The sequence below is a fragment of the Patagioenas fasciata genome, chromosome Z (genome assembly GCF_037038585.1).
Source record: "Patagioenas fasciata isolate bPatFas1 chromosome Z, bPatFas1.hap1, whole genome shotgun sequence".
Taxonomy (NCBI): domain Eukaryota; kingdom Metazoa; phylum Chordata; class Aves; order Columbiformes; family Columbidae; genus Patagioenas; species Patagioenas fasciata.
Window position 1 is genome coordinate 56,656,131 of NC_092560.1, and position 18,868 is coordinate 56,674,998.

The following is an 18,868-nucleotide window of genomic DNA, read 5'->3' on the forward strand; positions in this document are numbered from 1 at the left end:
TTATAATACGGAAGTTCTCTTTTCATTTCTTTTAGTAGTTTATTTCCCCACCAGCTAGGAATAGAAAGAAGGCACTTCCTTAGTTCAAGTAGTGATCGTGATATGACAATATACAGAATTAAGAACATCTCATAAAACAGACACCTGTAGCTGTTCATAGTCTGAGCTCAGTTTGTGTCCAGATCTTAAATGTGGGGTTTTTTGTTGTTATGTTTTGTTTTGTTTTTTTGGAAAATGCAAGGTAGCAAGTGTTAGCCTTCCCTACATGCATTTGAAAACTGGTTTTGTAAACTGACTTGGATGTTGGGGATGAGGAAAAAAGAAGGCAGAACCTAAACCCTTTTACATTACTTAAGTGTAGTATTTGCTAGTTAGCTTGAGAGGTAAAATTTTGTAATCTTGATTTGTAAATGAGGAATACAAAGATAAGTAATGTAGATTCTGGGGGAGGAAAAGACATTTTTCAGCAGTCTGCCTTTCTTTCAGCCTTCCCGAAGGTTCAGGAATAAGCAAACAGAAAGAAAAACCAAACAAAATGAGCATGCATCTGATGTTTAATCCCTCCTCCAGCACGTTTTATGTACATAAGCAGAAGTCACTCCAGCAGCTGCAGCACATTAGTTCCAATAGTTTAACAGGCAGCTTTACAGCTCCAGCAAAGGCTGTGCTAAAGCAGTTTCTTCCTCCCATGCTTGCCTGCTATGATAGCTAATAAGTGATCTTTGGCAGCAGTGCTGCGAGAGGAGTGGTGATGTTTAATAGGCTTCTGTGGAGGAGTTAGCTTGCTTTTTTTCTGTGTAGATCATTATCTGTAGAGTGACGCTGAGGGCAGGCGACACCATGTTGAAAACAGAATAAGCTGAAACTGGAGTTGGAGCTCAGCACAGTTCTTGGGAACTGATTTAGAAAGGAAACATTTTAAGTAGTTAAGCCAATATTCTATTTTATTAGACCTTAGTAAGAAACTTACTCGAGAAACATGGCTCAACAGACAAGTCCGGACACTTTGTTTCTTCCTGAGGTGGATAACACACATTGTCAAAACCCATGGTTAAGTGAAGATCTTGTGAAGACCCTGAGGGAAAACCTGTTGCAACATGAAAAGTCCAGAACATCTGGGAAATCTTCATCTGCTTCTCCCCGGTTGTCTCCAGTTATTTCTCCTCGAAACTCTCCAAGGCTTTTGCGCAGGATGCTTTTAAGTAGCAATATACCAAAACAGCGTCGTTTCACTGTGGCACATACCTGGTAAGCACTGAGGGTGTTGTCATGAAATGTGAGATTAACATTTTTTATAGAGTATTTATTTCCTTGATGTCAGTGCTTATATTTGTTGATTTTATCTCTTCATGAATCTCTGGCTGAAAGAGAGAGTTCTAATTTGTGAGTTAAGTTACTTTCAGACCTGAAGTTTAAAATAGTAACATATATAAAGTAAGAAAACATATATTTGCTTACACAAAAGCTATTTTATTTCCTCATTTCTTAGGTAATACGTTTCTTTCCCTCCCTGAGAAATAAAAACTGGAATTTTAAAAAGGAAAGGTACTTATCTCATTCTGTGCTGTTCAGGCCAGAGTGAGTAGGCAATTTTTTTCTTTAATGTGTCTTTAAAATGCATTTCATGTATTTATCTTTTGGCAAGTTATGACCATTCTGGCCCTAAGCATAACAGAAAAAAAAAAAAAAAAATCTTTCAGTAGAGCTCAAATTAAAAAGGACATGACAGAGACAAATGGTGGTAATAGACATTGTATATGAAACTGGTTTTTATTAGAAGAGTTGCTAGAATAAACATGAAAGGTGGAAAGGGAACCCCTCATTAAATGATTCACTAGTACTACTTTTTTTGTAACTTGATGATTTCTGTCACATGCATTTGTGATCGACAAATCATTCACATTTTTGTATTTATCCTCTGTTAAACAGCAGCATAATGTCATTAGTTAATTTATTCTTTTTTGAAATGTTACATATTGTAACTCAGTAATGCATTCCTTTTTGCTTTGATGGTCCTAAGATCTTGAGGTATTCCATTTTTTTTTGTGAGATTTCCCCCCCTCCTTGCCCCCATTATTTTTCAAATAAAAATGTACATAAAGAAGAGAGGTCAATGAAATATGTTTAAAGAAAGTAAGTCACGCATTCTAAGCAGCAAATGGATATTCTATTCAGGTTTATCTTAATTTATGTGGAATTATATTTACACCATAGGTATGTGACTAGTATGTGCATTGCACATTGTATACAAGTGTGCCTAAATCTTTACTGTATATGTATTTGGGTAGCTAAAATACTCCTTTGCTAAAATAATATTTTTAACCTTGAAAAAGATGAGGTAGGAAAGGGATGAGGTAGAAAATTCAAACATTTCTTTTGCCACGAGTGTACCTGGTCAGAAATTACATGTGTAACAGAGAAAACTGAATGAAATTAGGATATTTTATGTTCCTTTAGCAGTTATGCATAAATCCCAACAACAGTAAGGATCTCTAACTGCTGGTCTTCCATAAGTAATTTGTGAAACAATTTATACATAAGAACATGCAGGATGAAAAAGAAAATAATTCAGGCAGAACTGTTTTACGCTCTAAGGTGAAAATAAATAAGGATTTGTGAAATCCCACAGAGTGAAATTATGTGTGATTATGTATGTGTTACGACAGTTGTTGTAGACAGTTTCAGATGACAGAGAAAGGAAGTGTATTAAAAGAGACAAATAGGAAGGGAACAGACAGGTTTGGGCAACATGAGAGTGCAAAGGCTGATATAGTATTAAAAAGTAGAATTTTGTTTAAAATGTAATGACCTGGGTTGTAGAACTGTTGACAGCAACATGCATTTTCTTTACCATGTGACTATTATGCTTCCACATGAATAACTGAGTTATCATTTTTAGTCATATGGTAGGAATATTCAGTCTTGTAAGGATGGCATAAATGGCCCAATTGTTGTCTTTTTTTTTTTTTTTTGGTGGTTGTTATGTGATGAGGTATACAATCATAGGATGCAATATTCATATATGTGTTCATTTACACAGTAAGGCAATGGTATATTAAATAAAAGATATATTATGTACTTGTGATTAGAAAAGATAATGTGGTATGTAAGCCTTTATGACCACTTTAAGAAGCTTTTTGGTTCTTCTTTCTAGAAAATCTGGATAACTGTGTCTTCTGAAAACCATGTCTTACTTCAAAATTGTCATGAAAATGATACCCAATCTGAACCACTTATTAGGGAGTGCTTAAGCAACTGATGGAACCATTTATTTAAATATCTTCTTTCTATATAAGTTGTGTTGAGAAAGGAACAACTTAATAGGTTCATTTATTTTTAATTGTTTTAATAGAAGGTTTCCAGAAATCTGGTTATATAACTTGATTTTGTGTAAAAGAGTGTAATGGAAAACAATATTTCTCTTAACTCAGAGTTCATCTCTAGCCATTAACCTCAGACATTTTATGAGTTCTTCTCTCCTTCCTTTTCTTTATCCTTCCTCAGCTAACACGTGAAAGATAAAGTGCCAATTTTAGGATTTTAGAAAGGAAAAAATACAGCATTAAGTGTGAGCTGAAATAGAAGGTTTTATGTAGCAGAAATGTTTGGGGATCTTCATTTTTGTCGAAGAAATTTCTGGATAATTTTTACCTTCAGAAAGTGTTACAGCTAGTCTTGCCTATAACGGTGAAATTAAAACTACTTAAGTGATCTTGAACTTGTATCCTGGATCACTCTCAATCTATAGACAACGTCAATCTATAATCTGTATAAAATAACCATAGCAACTGAAAACAAACAACTGTTTCAAAGTTACATGGCCAGGAATTCCAATGAACTCTAGCCAAAACAAATTTAAGATCCTCAGAAGCCTGCCTTATTTTTTGTTACTGTGAAAGCAACAGTAATGCTTTAAGATGTGGTCAATATATTGATGCAGCAACATGTATTACAACTAGACACAGATGAGATGAATTAAGTCTTCTGGTACGCATTTGACAAATTCAGTTTCTTGATTGTCTTGGTGGACTCTTCAAATGCCTTTTTTAAGCAGCCTTTTGCCTCAGTGCAGTTTAGCAGGAGTGATCATCAGGGGATTCATCTCTGTGGGGGTTCATGAGAAAAGAGGACTTTCACTTCTAGCAAAGGAGACCATCAGCTGCCCAGCCGCATGAACAACCAATGTGTGTGAGACGTCCGAAGGTCTGTGGAAGGACATTTGGATACTTTAAATCATACAGGTTTAGTAACTCATGTGGGAAGTCACCTTTCCTTAATTTTTTATGAAAAGTTCCTTTCTGTAGGAAAAAGGAGGAGAAGCAAGGCATAAATATTTGGAGCAGGATAGTAAGGTCAGTGCAACGTAGCAACTAAATTGTATCTATTTAATTGGATGTATGAAGTTATGGCATGCACGTTCTTGATTTTTTTGGGCCTTTATTATTTGCTGCTCTAATACTTCTCAGTGAATACAAAATGTTCAAACAATCATTTTTTTCTCTGTTATATATAACTTCGGACAGAATAGTTGTTGTGTTTGTGATTTGTGTGTGTTCAGATAGAGCAAGGAGTGATATGTAACTTTTTTTTTTTCCATTATTTAAAGTGGGTTTGTTATTCATGGGTCCATCGTCATTCTTCCTCTTTGATGGCTATTCTCACTCAGCATCTTTGAGGGTTCATTTAGCACTTTCCAATGTTCAGGGTTTTTATGGTTTCACACGTTACATTCTATTTATTTCTTTTTAAACATGCTTCTCCAAACCTAACCATTTAATATGATTACTGACTGTAAGAATGCAAGTACTTTCATCTGAATTCAGCCAGCCTTTGCCCCACCCATAGTAAATAATTTTACATCGACTTTGGCATTCAGATACGAAAACGACAGATGACTTAGAAATAGTTTAGATAGATAGGAGTAAGGTGTGCCATTTTAAGTTTCAGGAATGCAACTGACATAAGGATACTGATAAAGTCAGGTCTTTGTTTATTTTTATTGCAAAATATCTTTTCATGCACTTCTAGCACTAATTTCAAAAAAACTCAACAAAACTTCAAGTGTTAATTAAAAGTAGATTGCAGAAGAGCAAGATATTTAACTTGATGTGGTTCTGTACTGCCTGGTTCAGCGTATTTATGCTGAAACTACTAAACTACACTTAAATTATACCAAACTGTAACTATAGATTTTCTTACTACAATTTTCTTCTCATTTTCAAGATATATTTTCCTTAAAGATTTTTAATGCCTATATCTTCCTGTCCTTCACTACTTGCTGGTTTTCAGGGTACTAAAGTAACAACAATTTGGTGTATAAAGAACATTTCAAAAGGAATATCCATCAGAGCGGAACAGGACAATTATATTAACACCAGAGAAGGGTAGGATTCGTAGTATCTATACTCTGTGTATGTATACCCTGTACTAACAGCTGAAATGTTCTAGAGGGTTGTGCAGAGTAGTTCAGACTTCTATGGAAAAAGATCGAATGTTATGGAAGAATATTTCAAAGAGAAACCAGATTGCAGCATATTTTCCTGATTTGATTAGCTGCATGTATCATCAAGTTAAAGGCAGTGTTTAATCAGGTTACAGATGCTCTAAAATTTAATTACCAATAACATCCTTTTGGAACTATTAAAGTAAAATGTAAAGCTTGTGAAAATTATTTTAGTAAGATGAAGATAAATTGTACATTTGCATATGTGACCTTATTTGTTTCTGTTCAATCAAGAAAATACTGGAGTTTCTTCTACTACTGCCTTGATTTTCTTCACCTAAGTTTTATTCACAATTCTAAATCAACTGACCAAATGTTGCATAAGGCTTTTGTCAAGATAACAGCTGGTATATTAAAGAGGACTCTCTTCCATTGGTTTTCAGACTTTTTAGAATGGCTTACCTACTCCTTTTCTGTAATAAGGTGTCTTAAACTCTCCATATATAATATAAAGATATTCATAACAGGTGCATAAATCATTCCCAGGAAATAATTGAGTTCACAGTATTGTCACAGAGACATACTACAGATGTGTAAGATAAGAGCGGACGTGTGGATTGGGTTATCTTGAAATTCTGTAATGTAAGGAGCGGCATGCTTGTGTGGATGCTTCCATATAAATAGACAAGAGGCTTACAAAGTCAGTATGTATATTGGATGGGATCTGTGCACACTTATACATGGGTTAGGGAGGCAGAAGCAAGGAATGAGCTAGGGGAACGTGATCCTCTCTAGCATCTACAGAGTGGCTTGCAATAAGCTAAGGAAACTACACAGTGGTGTAAACTACTGACAAGTTAATTTACCAGAGAGAAATAATACTGCTTTGCCACTGCTCAGACCTGAGGAAAGGCAGATGAGGACAAATGCTTTAAGGTGTAATAAGGTCAGAGAATTGATGATGATTAGCATTATGGGCCAGACTAACTTTGGCTGGAATATTCAAGAACTTTCTAATTGTTCTTTAATGCATCACTTTTTCCTTAGGGTATCTCTTGATAGCATTACCTTGATAATTTACAAAATCGTTGTGGATGACTTAATTGAATATATTAATGTGTGTTTGTGTATATGCATGTCTTTTATGGTGTATGTTTTATTTGGCATCTGTGATAAATCTGCATCTGCTGAGCCTCGCAAGTCTCCGGAACAAGTAGAAGGAGCATACTAGAGAAAGAGTCTCCCTAAGGTGTTGTAAGAATATCTGTCTCTATATCTGTTTCCCTCTGGCCTCCCAAATGAATGACAGCGAAAAAATGTTATCCAGAATAGATTTCATAAATAGTGTTATTTTTGTAGCTTTATCTGAGCACTATATATTTCCATACTAAATAAGGTAAAGTAGGCATTTCTGATGTGCATGTTAATATTATAACAATTTTCCAGTTTTATTCAAATAAACTACTGATTTATTTGACCATTACCATAAATATAATTTTGCATTATAGAAGACATTCACTCACAGATGACATAGGTTGCTTTCTTTGGGGCTTGGGAAGGTTTACTGAATGATGAATCAGAAAAGCTTTCTGCTCTGTTTTCCAGTATTGCTGTGCACCTGTAAGAACCTATAAAATCTGCTGTACTTTCGTAAGCACAGTCATAAACAATAAAATCTAAGTTATTTTAAAATATCATCTATGTTTTGGAACTTTTAATTATTATGCACATTCACATGACAGTGACTGAATTCTCCAAAGGTGTTAATTACAATCGTAGCATGTAGCACATTACATAATCAAAAAGAAAAATAATGACTTGTGTAAATGCGTGCTGTCATGGGAAATAGATTAGACCACATAATTAAATGTAGAAATCCAGCAAGATCACAAAAAAATTTCATTAAGAGACCTAATAACTGACTGCACAATGAGCTCTATTCCCCACATAAAAATAATTTACTGCAGAAGATATATTTGAAACATAGAAATGACAGTGTTTCTCCAAAGTATGCATCACTCATTTCCAAGGAATGCAATGTATGTAAGGTAGAGCTAAGTAAGCTATGAATCGATTATTCAAAAAGAATTGTGTATTTAAATATTTCTTACTTACTCTGAAGTCTGAAGACTTCCGTGCGGTTGTCATGTGGCTGGACTATATTTGTCTGTGGTGTCTGTATGAGGTATATGTATTGAAGAAGGTGTTGCTCCTGCAGTCACCCAACAGTTTGTGATATATGGTGGCACTGCTATAGAAGGAGCTGTGACAATACCAAGCTTTTGGCCTTTTATCAACAATACCTGGATGAGAGAAAATATTAAAACATGTTTATTGGGGAGGAGGGGAACAAACTATGAGAAAAATTAAATCATGTCATATGACGTTATCCAGGGAATTACAGGTCTGTCAGTCTGACCTTGGTGCTGGGGAAGGTCATGGAATACAGCATCCTGAGTGACATCATGCAGCACATACAAGACAACCAGGTCACCAGGCCCAGTCAGCATGGTTTTATTAAAGACAGGTCCTGATCTCCTTCTGTGACTAGGTGATCTGCTTAGTAGATGAGGGAAAGGCTGTAGATGTTGTCTACCTAGGCTTTAGCAAAGCCTTGCACACAGTTTCTCACAGCATTCTCCTGGAGAAGTTGACAGCTCATGGCCTGGATGGGTGTATTCTTAACTGGGTAAAGCACTGGCTGGGTGGGTGGGGCCAAAGAATTGTGGTGAATGGAGTTAAATGCAGTTGGTGACTGGTCACAAGTGGTGTTCCCCAAGGCTCAGTATTGGGGCCAGTTCTGTTTAATCAGTGATGTGGACAAGAAGATCCACCCTCTCTAAGTTTGCAGATGACACCAAATTGGGTGGGAGTGTTCATCCGCTGGAGGGTAGGAAGGCTCTACAAAGGGATCTGGGCAAGCTGGATCATTGAGCTGAGGCCAGTTGTATGGGGTTCAACAAGGTCAAGTACCTGGTTCTGCAGTTGTTCACAACAACCCCAGGCAATGCTACAGACCAACAGCATCCTGGTGTGCCTCAAGAATATGAGTCAGCAGTGTGGCCAAAACCATCAACAGTATCCTGGCTTGTATCAGGAATAGTGTGGCCAGCAGGACTAGAGAAGTGATTGTCCCACTGTACTTGGCACCGGTGAGGCTCTCTACAACTACCTGAAAGGAGTTGTAGCATGGAGGGTGTTGGTCTCTTCTCCCAAGTTGCAGGTGATGAGAGGAAATGGCCTCAAGTTGCACTGGGGGAGGTTCAGATTGGATATTAGGAAAAATTTATTTATGGAAAGGGTTGTGAAACAGTGGAACAAGTTACCCAGGGAAGTGGTTGAGTCACCATCCCTGGAGGTGTTTAAAAGGTGTTTAGACGAGGTTCTTAGGAACATGGTTTAGTGCTAGGATTAAGTTATGATTGGACCCAATAATCTTGAGGGTCTCTTCCGATCAAAATTATTCCATGATTCTATGATTATTGTCAGCAATTTAAAAAGTAACACTAAGGCTGAAGCATGCCAAGTTCAAGATTGGACTGCATCTTTCCGTGTGTAAAAAAAACATTTGAACAGAAAAAAAAATTAAAAAATTTAGGCATGAGCTTCAGAACAGATTTTGTGAGGAATTTTCTGATAAAATATTGGAAAATTCTGACTTACTGTGCCTGAAACATTTAATTTGAAACACCTCAGAGTTTCCCACCCTCCTGTCCCTGAAGTAATTGCCAAGAGCAAGGAATGCCTTGTTTTACCTCACCTAGAGGGTGCACAGGAGGGAGTTCTACTGAGTTATGAGATACAAATCAAGGTATCATGTATTCTGTTAAGATAGGTGGCAATGAATATATGTTATATTCTACATATACTATATTGTCATGTACTATATATGATGTATATATCACTTAACCCAATAGCAGGTTCTGACATTACTGCTGTTCTAACTATATACTTTTTTTTCCTTTAAGCCACCTCTGGTCTTTTAGGAAATTCACAGTATATTCAGTGGCCATATCTGCAAATTATTCTCTATTTTCTTCTTTTACATTATCAAAACATCTTTCAGATCTTTTTTTGTGGGGTTTTGCTTTGATCTGGAAGCCTTCTGCTTTTAAAGATCTCAGTGTGATCTCAGTACAACTTAGTCTACTACCTGAGTAAGACCTTAGCTCCTTGAAAGAGTATTTTAAACATTGCTGTGTCTTCATAGTGGTGGTCTGATATGCATTATTCCACCTAGGAAGGTCAGTAACTTATCAACCATCTTCCAGTTCCTCCATTTGCTATATTGTGTTATGTGGAAGTTCTTCTGTAAGACAAAAAACCCATAAATACTGTGCTGGTAATAATCCTGTATGTTCACCAGATTTTTTGGGATCATGGTCTAATCTTTCCCATGACCTATACAGTAATCTTTTAATGCGGTTTGTAAACTGACAACCTCTTAAAGAATGTTCTTCCGGGTAATACAATTTGTCAGTGTTCCTATCAATTAAATAAACATCACAAAAAACCTGAAAATATGTCTTCACAATTCTAAATCTTTTCTTCAGAATTGTTGTCAAGTTTGGTTTTTGATGAGTTGTTCCAACCCCCTTTTTCTACTTAATACAGATGATCTGCCACCTCATTGTCCTGCTTTTCAAGTAACAGTTGTGAGCTTTTTAATTACAAAGCTTCTCGGACAATTATTTCATCTCTGCTCCCTTCAGCATTATATGAGAATGTAGAATTCCATTGGAAATGTATCACTAAAAGTAATGGGGTTTTTATCAATTATTTTGCAAACTGTCAAATAAAAATAGTTCAAGTTTAATGTCCAATGAATTGTTAAGAAATGGGATTAATTACTAAGAATTTTTAATTTGTAAATTACACTAGACTCTGTATAGACAGGATTGAAAAGGATTTTCACAACCCCTTTAGTCCCTGGAGCATCTCCTGCAAATGCCATTGATAGGGTAAGCAGAAGTAGCTTCTTTTCTGATGTGAAGTTTATTTCAGAAGTTGAGGGGAGAATAAAAATAACATCTCAGCTGAGTCCAAGGAGGACAGAATCTATCTTTCATTCTCCATATATTTTCAGAGCAATGTAGTTCTCCAGGCTACATGCTGCATCTAATTACAAAGTTGCTGCATTTAATTACAAAGTTGCTCTAGACATACCCTACCCAATAAAAATGCTTTATATCTTGTGGCTTTGCTACAAACTGTTGCTTGCGTGTTCAAATTGCTAAGATCGTCACCAATGAAAACTAAATAAAATAAATTTATTCATGTTTAAAAGCCTTATAAAAAATCTCATCAATTATTTGAATGCATGCAATAAAACATCATTGTTAAAACAAACAGAGATGGTAAGGGCAGGTAAAAAACATGAAGTGACCTTCATTTGTAAAAGTTGTTTGGTAATATTTTTTATTTATATAAGCTTGTGGTATGAGCTGGAACTATTCAATAGTTGTTGTTTCTGTTTATACCCTTTTGCTAATAGAGTGTTATGCTTTAGTTGTCATAGAGGAACTTATATGGAAGAGAAAAAATAATGATTTTTAAATGGAAATCCCCTAGTATTATAAAGGCTATTCTTTCTTTACTAACAAATAGGGTGGCATATTGGTAGCTTATGTAAGACTTTATGCTTAGAAAACTTGATTGGAAAGTTCATGGAGTCTACATTAGGAAAGACTAGGGCTCTTCCATGCTTTAGTGTATATAAGATGAAAGAAAAATACTTCAGTAGAAGGATGACATAGTTGCCAATGGATAACTTACTTTCTCTTCAAGAGTCTTCATTTGTAAAGTAAAGTAGTTATATAAAATATAATTTATTTTTTTAAGGATGTTTAGGTCGTGGACTTAGCTCATTATATAGATTCTGCAAAAGTAACTAATATTGAATGGACTTTACATAATTAATTAATTCCATCCATATAATAATTTCATAGTGGAAGCACCCAATTTCACTGTGAAGGTTAGAGTACTTTGGAAAAGAAGTACTCTGCTTAAACATCTTACATTTTTGCAGATGGTAAGCTAAAGGCTTCATGAAAAACAGTAGTTTTAGGTAAGGAATTTGAGAAGTAGCAGGCTAGCTAGTTCTGGAGCATTTGAGTGCAGATGAGTTACATGACCAATAGTAAATGACATAACTTGACCAACTAGTAATAATGTCTTGTCAACAACTCTGACATTTGGGGCTTAGAAGGGCTGAGGAAAAGCAGGTTTTGATTGAAAATTACTAAAACTGTCTGACTCACTTTTTGGCTTCTTGAACACTGATGATGCCTCAGAATGTTGACCAATGGGTTATAATGCAGGTCAAATACAGTACTATAAATTACCATCTAATTTCAGAGTATGTTAACAGGAACACTGTTGCTGTCTGCCTATTATCACCTAGTCTAAAGAGTCTAATGGCTGTTTCTCTAGCAAAGCCCTCTTTGGTCTACTATTTGCCAACAGTGGCAAATTAATTTTTCAGTAATGTTCTAGCAAATTTCTTAATTGCTTTCATACTCATCCTGACAGTTACATGAAGGATTTTTATACTAATTTGAAGTCGTTTACCTTTTCAAGAGCTTTGTGCTCCTAAAATAATGGTATTTGAATCTTATTGCACTTTCATGAAATTATATTTAGAATAAAATGTGATGTGATTCAAAAATACTTTTAATAATGTTTAAAATAAAATACTACCACAAAATTACATTTTCTGGATATTTACTTCTTAATTTGTAACTACAAAAAGAAAAGTCCAGCTTTTCCAGAAAAACACTCGTGTAACACTGGTAAAGCTGGTAGCTTGTGACTTGCTACTCTGAGTAAAAATCTTTAGGTGAGCACAAGGAAGCAATCCTATAAAAACTGTTTCTGCTTCATTCATTGATTTGAATAGAGTACTAAATTATAACATCTAATCATTAATTATCAACTGCTTAAAGCATTTTCAGGAGGAAACAAATTCAAGTGACTTGAGTAACATAGTAGGCGATGAACTTTGGGTACTTCTGCACTTTTCCAAGGTGAATTGGAAAGTACAGTTTTAAAATTTGAGAAATATTTTCTTGATAATAATCTGTTGAAGAGTACTTAAAACAGTAGAAAAAAGGATGTTGTCCCTTTTAAATCAACCTCTGTTACATCATAGTGATGTCACTATGAAATCACAATGGAAAACAAAGACATAAACTGCAATTATCCATCTATTTTGCTCAGTTGAAATAAATGATTGATTTCTGTGAGATTGTTGTGTGCAATAGTCATGTAGCTCTAGAGAAGGAGCTTCTCAGCTCATCTCCCACTTAAAATCATAACAGGCAAATAAGTGCTGTGGTTAGTTAGTCTAATAACCAAATTCAAGCAGAGAGAAAAATGGCCATGTGGATATATTGTGAGACTGGGTTGAAATATCCTGGGATTTTAAACATAGATCTTACTTCAGTTCCCATTCTTTGGATTCATCATTGCTTAAGGATCAAGACAATACTCACTTTTCATTGTCTAAATATTAAATATCCATTTATAGTTTCTTGTAGCATCAACATTACAGGTATTGTAGTAAAGTAAGAAAACATTGTCCTTGTTTTGAACTTTTTTAACTGTAGCAGAAATGAAACTAATACAAGCTCCTTCTCTGGAGACATTCAAAACCTGCCTGGACACCTTCCTGTGTAACCTCATCTAGGTGTTCCTGCTCTGGCATGGGGATTGGACTAGATAATCTTTTGAGGTCCCTTCCAATCCCTAACATTCTGTGATTTAGAGCCATTTTCCTTGTAATCATAAGGCTACCCACTGATCTTTAGCAAAAACATGGAACATTAATGTTGTTGAGTATGACAAGTACATCTGAACTCATTTATCTAGGCATTCAGCTTGCTATTTCGCAAACCAATTTAAATATTCCATTTTAAATATAATTTCTCGTACTTTAATCTAATCTAGGATCAATTAAAAGGCAGATCTTTTCCAGAAAAGAGTTCTCAGCCATATTTCTAGAATGATTGCTTATCAGTGACTCCACTGGAAGGACTAGTTGATGGCCAAAACCATATATTTTAAGTTTTGCACTTGTAAGGGACAGTGTTGCATTTTTCTCTTCTAAACTGAATATCTGAATAAAAAAAATCACCTTCAGAAAACACACATATAAATTAAATACAAATATAAAATACAGATTAAATAAATATAGCATTTGGAAATTTAAGGTCTACATATATATTCTGTTGGGTTTTTAATTAATTTTAATTTTATATTTTTATTCTTGTCTATGTATTTTCCATACTCACAACTGTGGCAATGAGCCTACACTTGTCACTGATGGAAGTGCTTTCAATGAAATATCTGTCATATGAGTGGTGAGGAATTAAGACCAATGTGGCAAACTAAAAAGGTTTTTTTCAGTCTGATACCTCTTGGATATTGCAAGGGTGACAACATTCCTGAGACCTTCATGTGTGCTACTTCTGCTCCTGTAAGCTTGTAAGTCCTCTGAATTTTGTGCAGAGCACTCCCTGAAATTGTATAAAGAAATTATTCTGCTTCTACAGCTCTGAAGAACACCAAGTGGGGAAGAAAGTAAAATAAAAGGTTCTTATTCAAATAGTTTTTACATTGACATTAGAAGCACAAAATATATTTTTCCATTGCAAAGTAGTAGTATTTGCATAGTGGCAAAGAAATATTTAATGAAAATTCAATCTGGGGCTTAAATTCTCTGTATGAACAATAAAGATTTTTCAGGAGGTGAAATATTTTAAAATTGTTTTACTGTCAAGAAAAAGAAAAAAGTAAAAACCTAGTTTAAAAGCAAAATAATTCAAACATAAACTCAAAATAGGTATTGAAACTTCAATGTGGTTCGTATTCTCTTTGTTCTGGCATTTTTTTTGGGGGGAAAAACCCCAAACAAAACTAAATTAATGTGATGCTGTATCCTTAATGTGAAAAGAGTGGAGGGAGGGATGGCTAAAATGTTATAAAAGCTCTGCCAAAAGGAATGATATTACATTAACTTTCTCAAAAATACTGTTTCATAAATATGCTTTTTCCATATCCTAAGTCAAAAAGAAATGTAAATACTGCTTTATTAAATGTAGATTATATTTCTTTGCATCTTAAAGAGAAAATCCCAAAGAACAACTACTGCTGCCAGTGCAGGAGGACTTGCATGCAATGATGAAATGAACTGATGTTGGCTAAAATTGTTAAAAAGTAAAATCAGGAATGATAGACAAGGGCAACATTTAATAATGAACAAATAGATAACTAAATGTAAGGAAAGAGAAACACAAGTAAACCATTTACATCTTGATGTCTTATTAAAGGAAAATTGGCTTGTTACTGTTGTTGAAGTGAATGTTAACCTGAGACTATTTTTGTATCTATTAAAATTACATGAGGATATTTTTGTCCAGCTTTGAAATGTTTTTTGTTTGTCGAAACAATCCATTCTTTTCAAAACTCAGCAACCAGTTATAAAAATAATTTATTTCAGAAAACACTCTCAATCTATGCTTGTTTCTGACTGCCTTAGGATGTCCAATGCAGGAGTTTTGTTTTAGTTTTGGAGAGAACAAATGGATAGAATTGACAGCAACATGGAAAAATAAACAATTTCCTTGGAAACTGATTCTTCTCAGCTGTTGAGCAGAGTGTAAATACTGGAGCAGTGAGACTTTATTGCTTTTTGAACTGCACTGCTTTTGGTAGTTAGAGACCAAGGATGTCAGAGAAAGATCGGGTCTGGACATGTAGGGTAAAGGTGTGGCTGGTATGCTGTCAGAAGTCTGTTGCCTGTTGAGTTTTCTCAGATGGGAGATCACTTTGTGCTGAAGCTGCCTGGAGGGTGTGATACCACATCTGTGGCTCTGAGCAGGCCTTCTCCCATGGGCTGAGCCCAGAATCACAAGTGCTCAGGGAAGAAATTGTCTTGATGCAATCACTGTTATCATATAACTGTAGGTTCGATTAGGGAATGGAAATAGTAGCTTTGCTTGTTCTCTTTTAACAGCATTTTGTACATTAACAGATTAATGTACTTATGTAACGTTACACAAAAGTGACATAAATCCACGTCAATACACAAATACATGTCTCACATATATAGCGACTGAACACGTTGTGATTGGGTAGAAGTAAATATTCTACTATTTTTAATAGCAACACAGTTAAATTTGCAGGAGATCTGCAACCCTAAAGATTTGTTAAAGATTTTTAACATTCTAGTTGCCAGTGATTGAGGTTGTATGATGCCTAGAAGAGTGAACAGGAACACTTCAGAAAGTAAATAAAAATTAATGAAATTAATTTTAAGCAATCACTAATAAAATAATCAGTTTTGTTTACATTCTTATTTTATAACTTTAATAGTTTTAATTTTTAACTTTTTTATTTTATTTTGGATGTCAGTTTCATCAAATAAATTAAACTACTTTAACTCAGGAGGAGTATCCCTATTACTGTTCAATAGAATTTAAGTATCCCCATTTACATTAAATCTTCTGTGAAGCAGTCACTTTTCAAGCTGCTAGATGCCTTCTGCTAGAATCCTAACTCCTCTCCATTCTCCAATCCATTTAGGTCAAATGAGGAGCAAGTTCCAGAGCTGGCAAAGTTACTTGATTACCACATGACTTTTGTATCCGTTAAGTAATAGAGATTTACCAAGGGACTTTCTCCAAGGAGTGGCTGCACTGATTATGCAAACAGACAATACTTTAGAACAAGGATGTCCTTCACATCTTTGGAAAGGGGGGAAAACAAACAAGTAAACAAACAAAAACCACCACCACCAAAAACCAGAAAAATATATATGGATTGAAATACATGAAAGGGAAGAAAAAGAAATGCTTAAAATTAAAACAATGGAACAATGACCAGCATGCTACACAGTCGTTATACTTTTCTGTGTTGCCTGGAAACTGAAGTGAAATGGACTCATTCATTTGCAGCTTGCCTCAGCTCTGCTCTGCTGCAGAACAGAGTATGCAATGAACAGAACACAACTTAGGAGGCAAACATTGGTAAACCCATTAACTGTGTATTTTTTCTCAAGTGTAATTAGTGCTACTAAATATCAGTACTATATAATATTGAAGAAAAAGAGAGAAATTTTCAGTAGTATAGGGCTATTTTAGTGCTGTTAATCAGCAGCATGTTTTCAATGAAAAGTAGAGCTAACTCTAACATTCAAAATGGCAATTATTAATACCCTGTCTGAATAACTGATAGGTTTCATGCCTGGCAAACTGTGGTATATTATGCCATTTGCTAAAGCAGGGAGTATTGTGTGTCTTGGACTGTTGAATATTTGCAATATTTATAGTGCAAAATATTTATTAAAAATAGTAGAATTAGTAGTCTGAATGAAAGACAAGTGAATTCTATACAATTTAATTGAAAATAGCTTGTGTGTGTGTGTGTCAAGTAGCCTAAAAAAAACCAAAAAACAACATTGGTAATACAAAGGGCAGAACTAAAGTTTGTGTTATTGATCAGGTTGTCCAGGACAAGCTCTTTCTGTTTAAACAGCTGTAGAACAGAGGCTAATGTTGTTTGATAATGCATGATTTCCAAGTAAAGTTTGTTTTGTTTTTTTTTTTTTTCAGTCAAAATGTCTTTGGAATATTTTAAAGTCTGGACAAAAATAATATTTTTCCACAAGTGTTATTTTTCAGTCCTGTGAAGTCAGTGTAAAATAACATATTGCTAGCGTAAGGCATTCTAGATCCATGCATGACCCTCTAAATAGCAAAAATTTAACTGTATCATGCTTTGTACTTGATCAAACTTAATTCTCAGTGTTAAAAGCCAGTATTAGCATTTCTGTAGTTGTGTAAATGCTGTTGTACATTACCTTTTGGAATAAAGTGTATTGTGTAACACCTAAAAGCTGGTAACATACCTCAGTTTCATCAGAGCTTGTTTCAGGTTTTGTGCTTTCACAAAGGTAGATAATGGGCTTTTTCTAGCCCACTTTATAATTTATTTTGGAAAGAACTCCATGTTTATATGTGTAACATTTGGTACATAAGCTGATAAATTCTTGAGACATTCAAAGAAGTCAGCCATCAGCAGAAAAAAAAAAATCTGTTGTGGTTGACTAAAAAATTATTGAGACTATGTCTTGTACTACAGTTTTTGTTTACAAGTATTGAGTTCAAGGCTTGCTTCAAACAGAGACCAATCTCAACTCTTACTTTTTTTTTTAAAAAAAAAAAAAGTAGTAATTTCCCAGTTCCAGATGTTATTCACTCAAGATTTCTAAAATGACTTCAATATGAAATTATAAGACTATTACTTACATCTATCAGTGAGATCAGAGTTACTACTCAAAAATCAGATGAGGAACGAGTTGAGAGTGTATGGGTCAGGATCAAGGGACAGGCTGGTAGGGCTGATACTGTTGTAGGTGTCTATTACAGGCCACCAGATCAGACTGAGGAAGTTGATGAGGCCTTCTATGTGCAGCTGAGAGTGGCCTCACAGTCACAGGCCCTGGTTGTTGTGGGGGATTTTAACTTCCCTGATGTTTGCTGGAAGGACCTGCTGTGAAACAGGAAGTGACTTCTGGTAACCACAAATCCTAAAATTTTACTTATGTGAAAATACGATGTATGACTGAAATTCCCAGAAACGGTTTAGCAGAAGTTAAGGAAACCAGTTGTTTTTTCCACTGCAAAACTGAAACATTGAGAATACAATGACGGAGGTTTTTTTCATTTATACAGTTGTAACAAACTCAAGGCAAATAAAAAATGTTTCAATTAAATAGTCATGACCGATAATATGGAGCACCTGCCCCGAACCATGACTGTTCAGGTCTCTGGCTGCAGGGAGTGCCACAGCATGCTGCTCCTGCAAGGGGAGGGAGGCCAGCATTCCACCTGCATGAGGTGTGAGCAAGTGCAAGATCTGCTTGGCATGGTGGTGAAACTTAGGGAAGAGGTCAAGAGACTGAGGACCATCAGGGAGTGTGAAAAGGAGATCGACTGGTGGAGTAACTCCCTGTCATACCAGCCACAGAGGCCCCTAGGGAGGTACTCCCCAAAATGTGATGGACTCCCCACCCTGTTGGACCAAGTCAGGAGACCTGGGACAGCCCCTGCCCTGTCGCTGTTGGGTAGAGGGAGAGGACCAAAAAGAGGAGGAGGGTTAGAAGCAAGTTTCAGTTCGGTGTCATCCCTCCCTACCTGCTTTGCTTCCCCAGGTGCCCCTCCATAGGTTTGGGGCCCTGGATCTTGAAGAAAAGGTAGGTGAGCATGTGGTGCAAGGCCCGCTTACAGGGTCACATAGGAGGAGGCAGTTGACTCCACAACTCAAGACTGCCTCTGATACGAAAGAAGGAAGGGTAATTGTAGTAGGTGATTCACTTCTGAGAGGGACAGAGGGCTCGATATGCAGAGTTGACCCTCGTCATAG

At 35.6% G+C, this 18,868-nt stretch overlaps 1 protein-coding gene across 1 annotated transcript in view; it reads left to right on the forward strand.

The window, feature by feature from the left end:
- Positions 1 to 979: 979 nt before the first annotated feature.
- The window catches only part of PDE4D (phosphodiesterase 4D), a 356,820-nt gene continuing 338,931 nt past the window's right edge, over positions 980 to 18,868 (forward strand). Inside the window, exon 1 of the mRNA XM_071802827.1 lies at positions 980 to 1,248. Within this exon, the coding sequence (XP_071658928.1) occupies positions 980 to 1,248 (269 nt within the window). The remainder of the gene's footprint in view (positions 1,249 to 18,868) is intronic.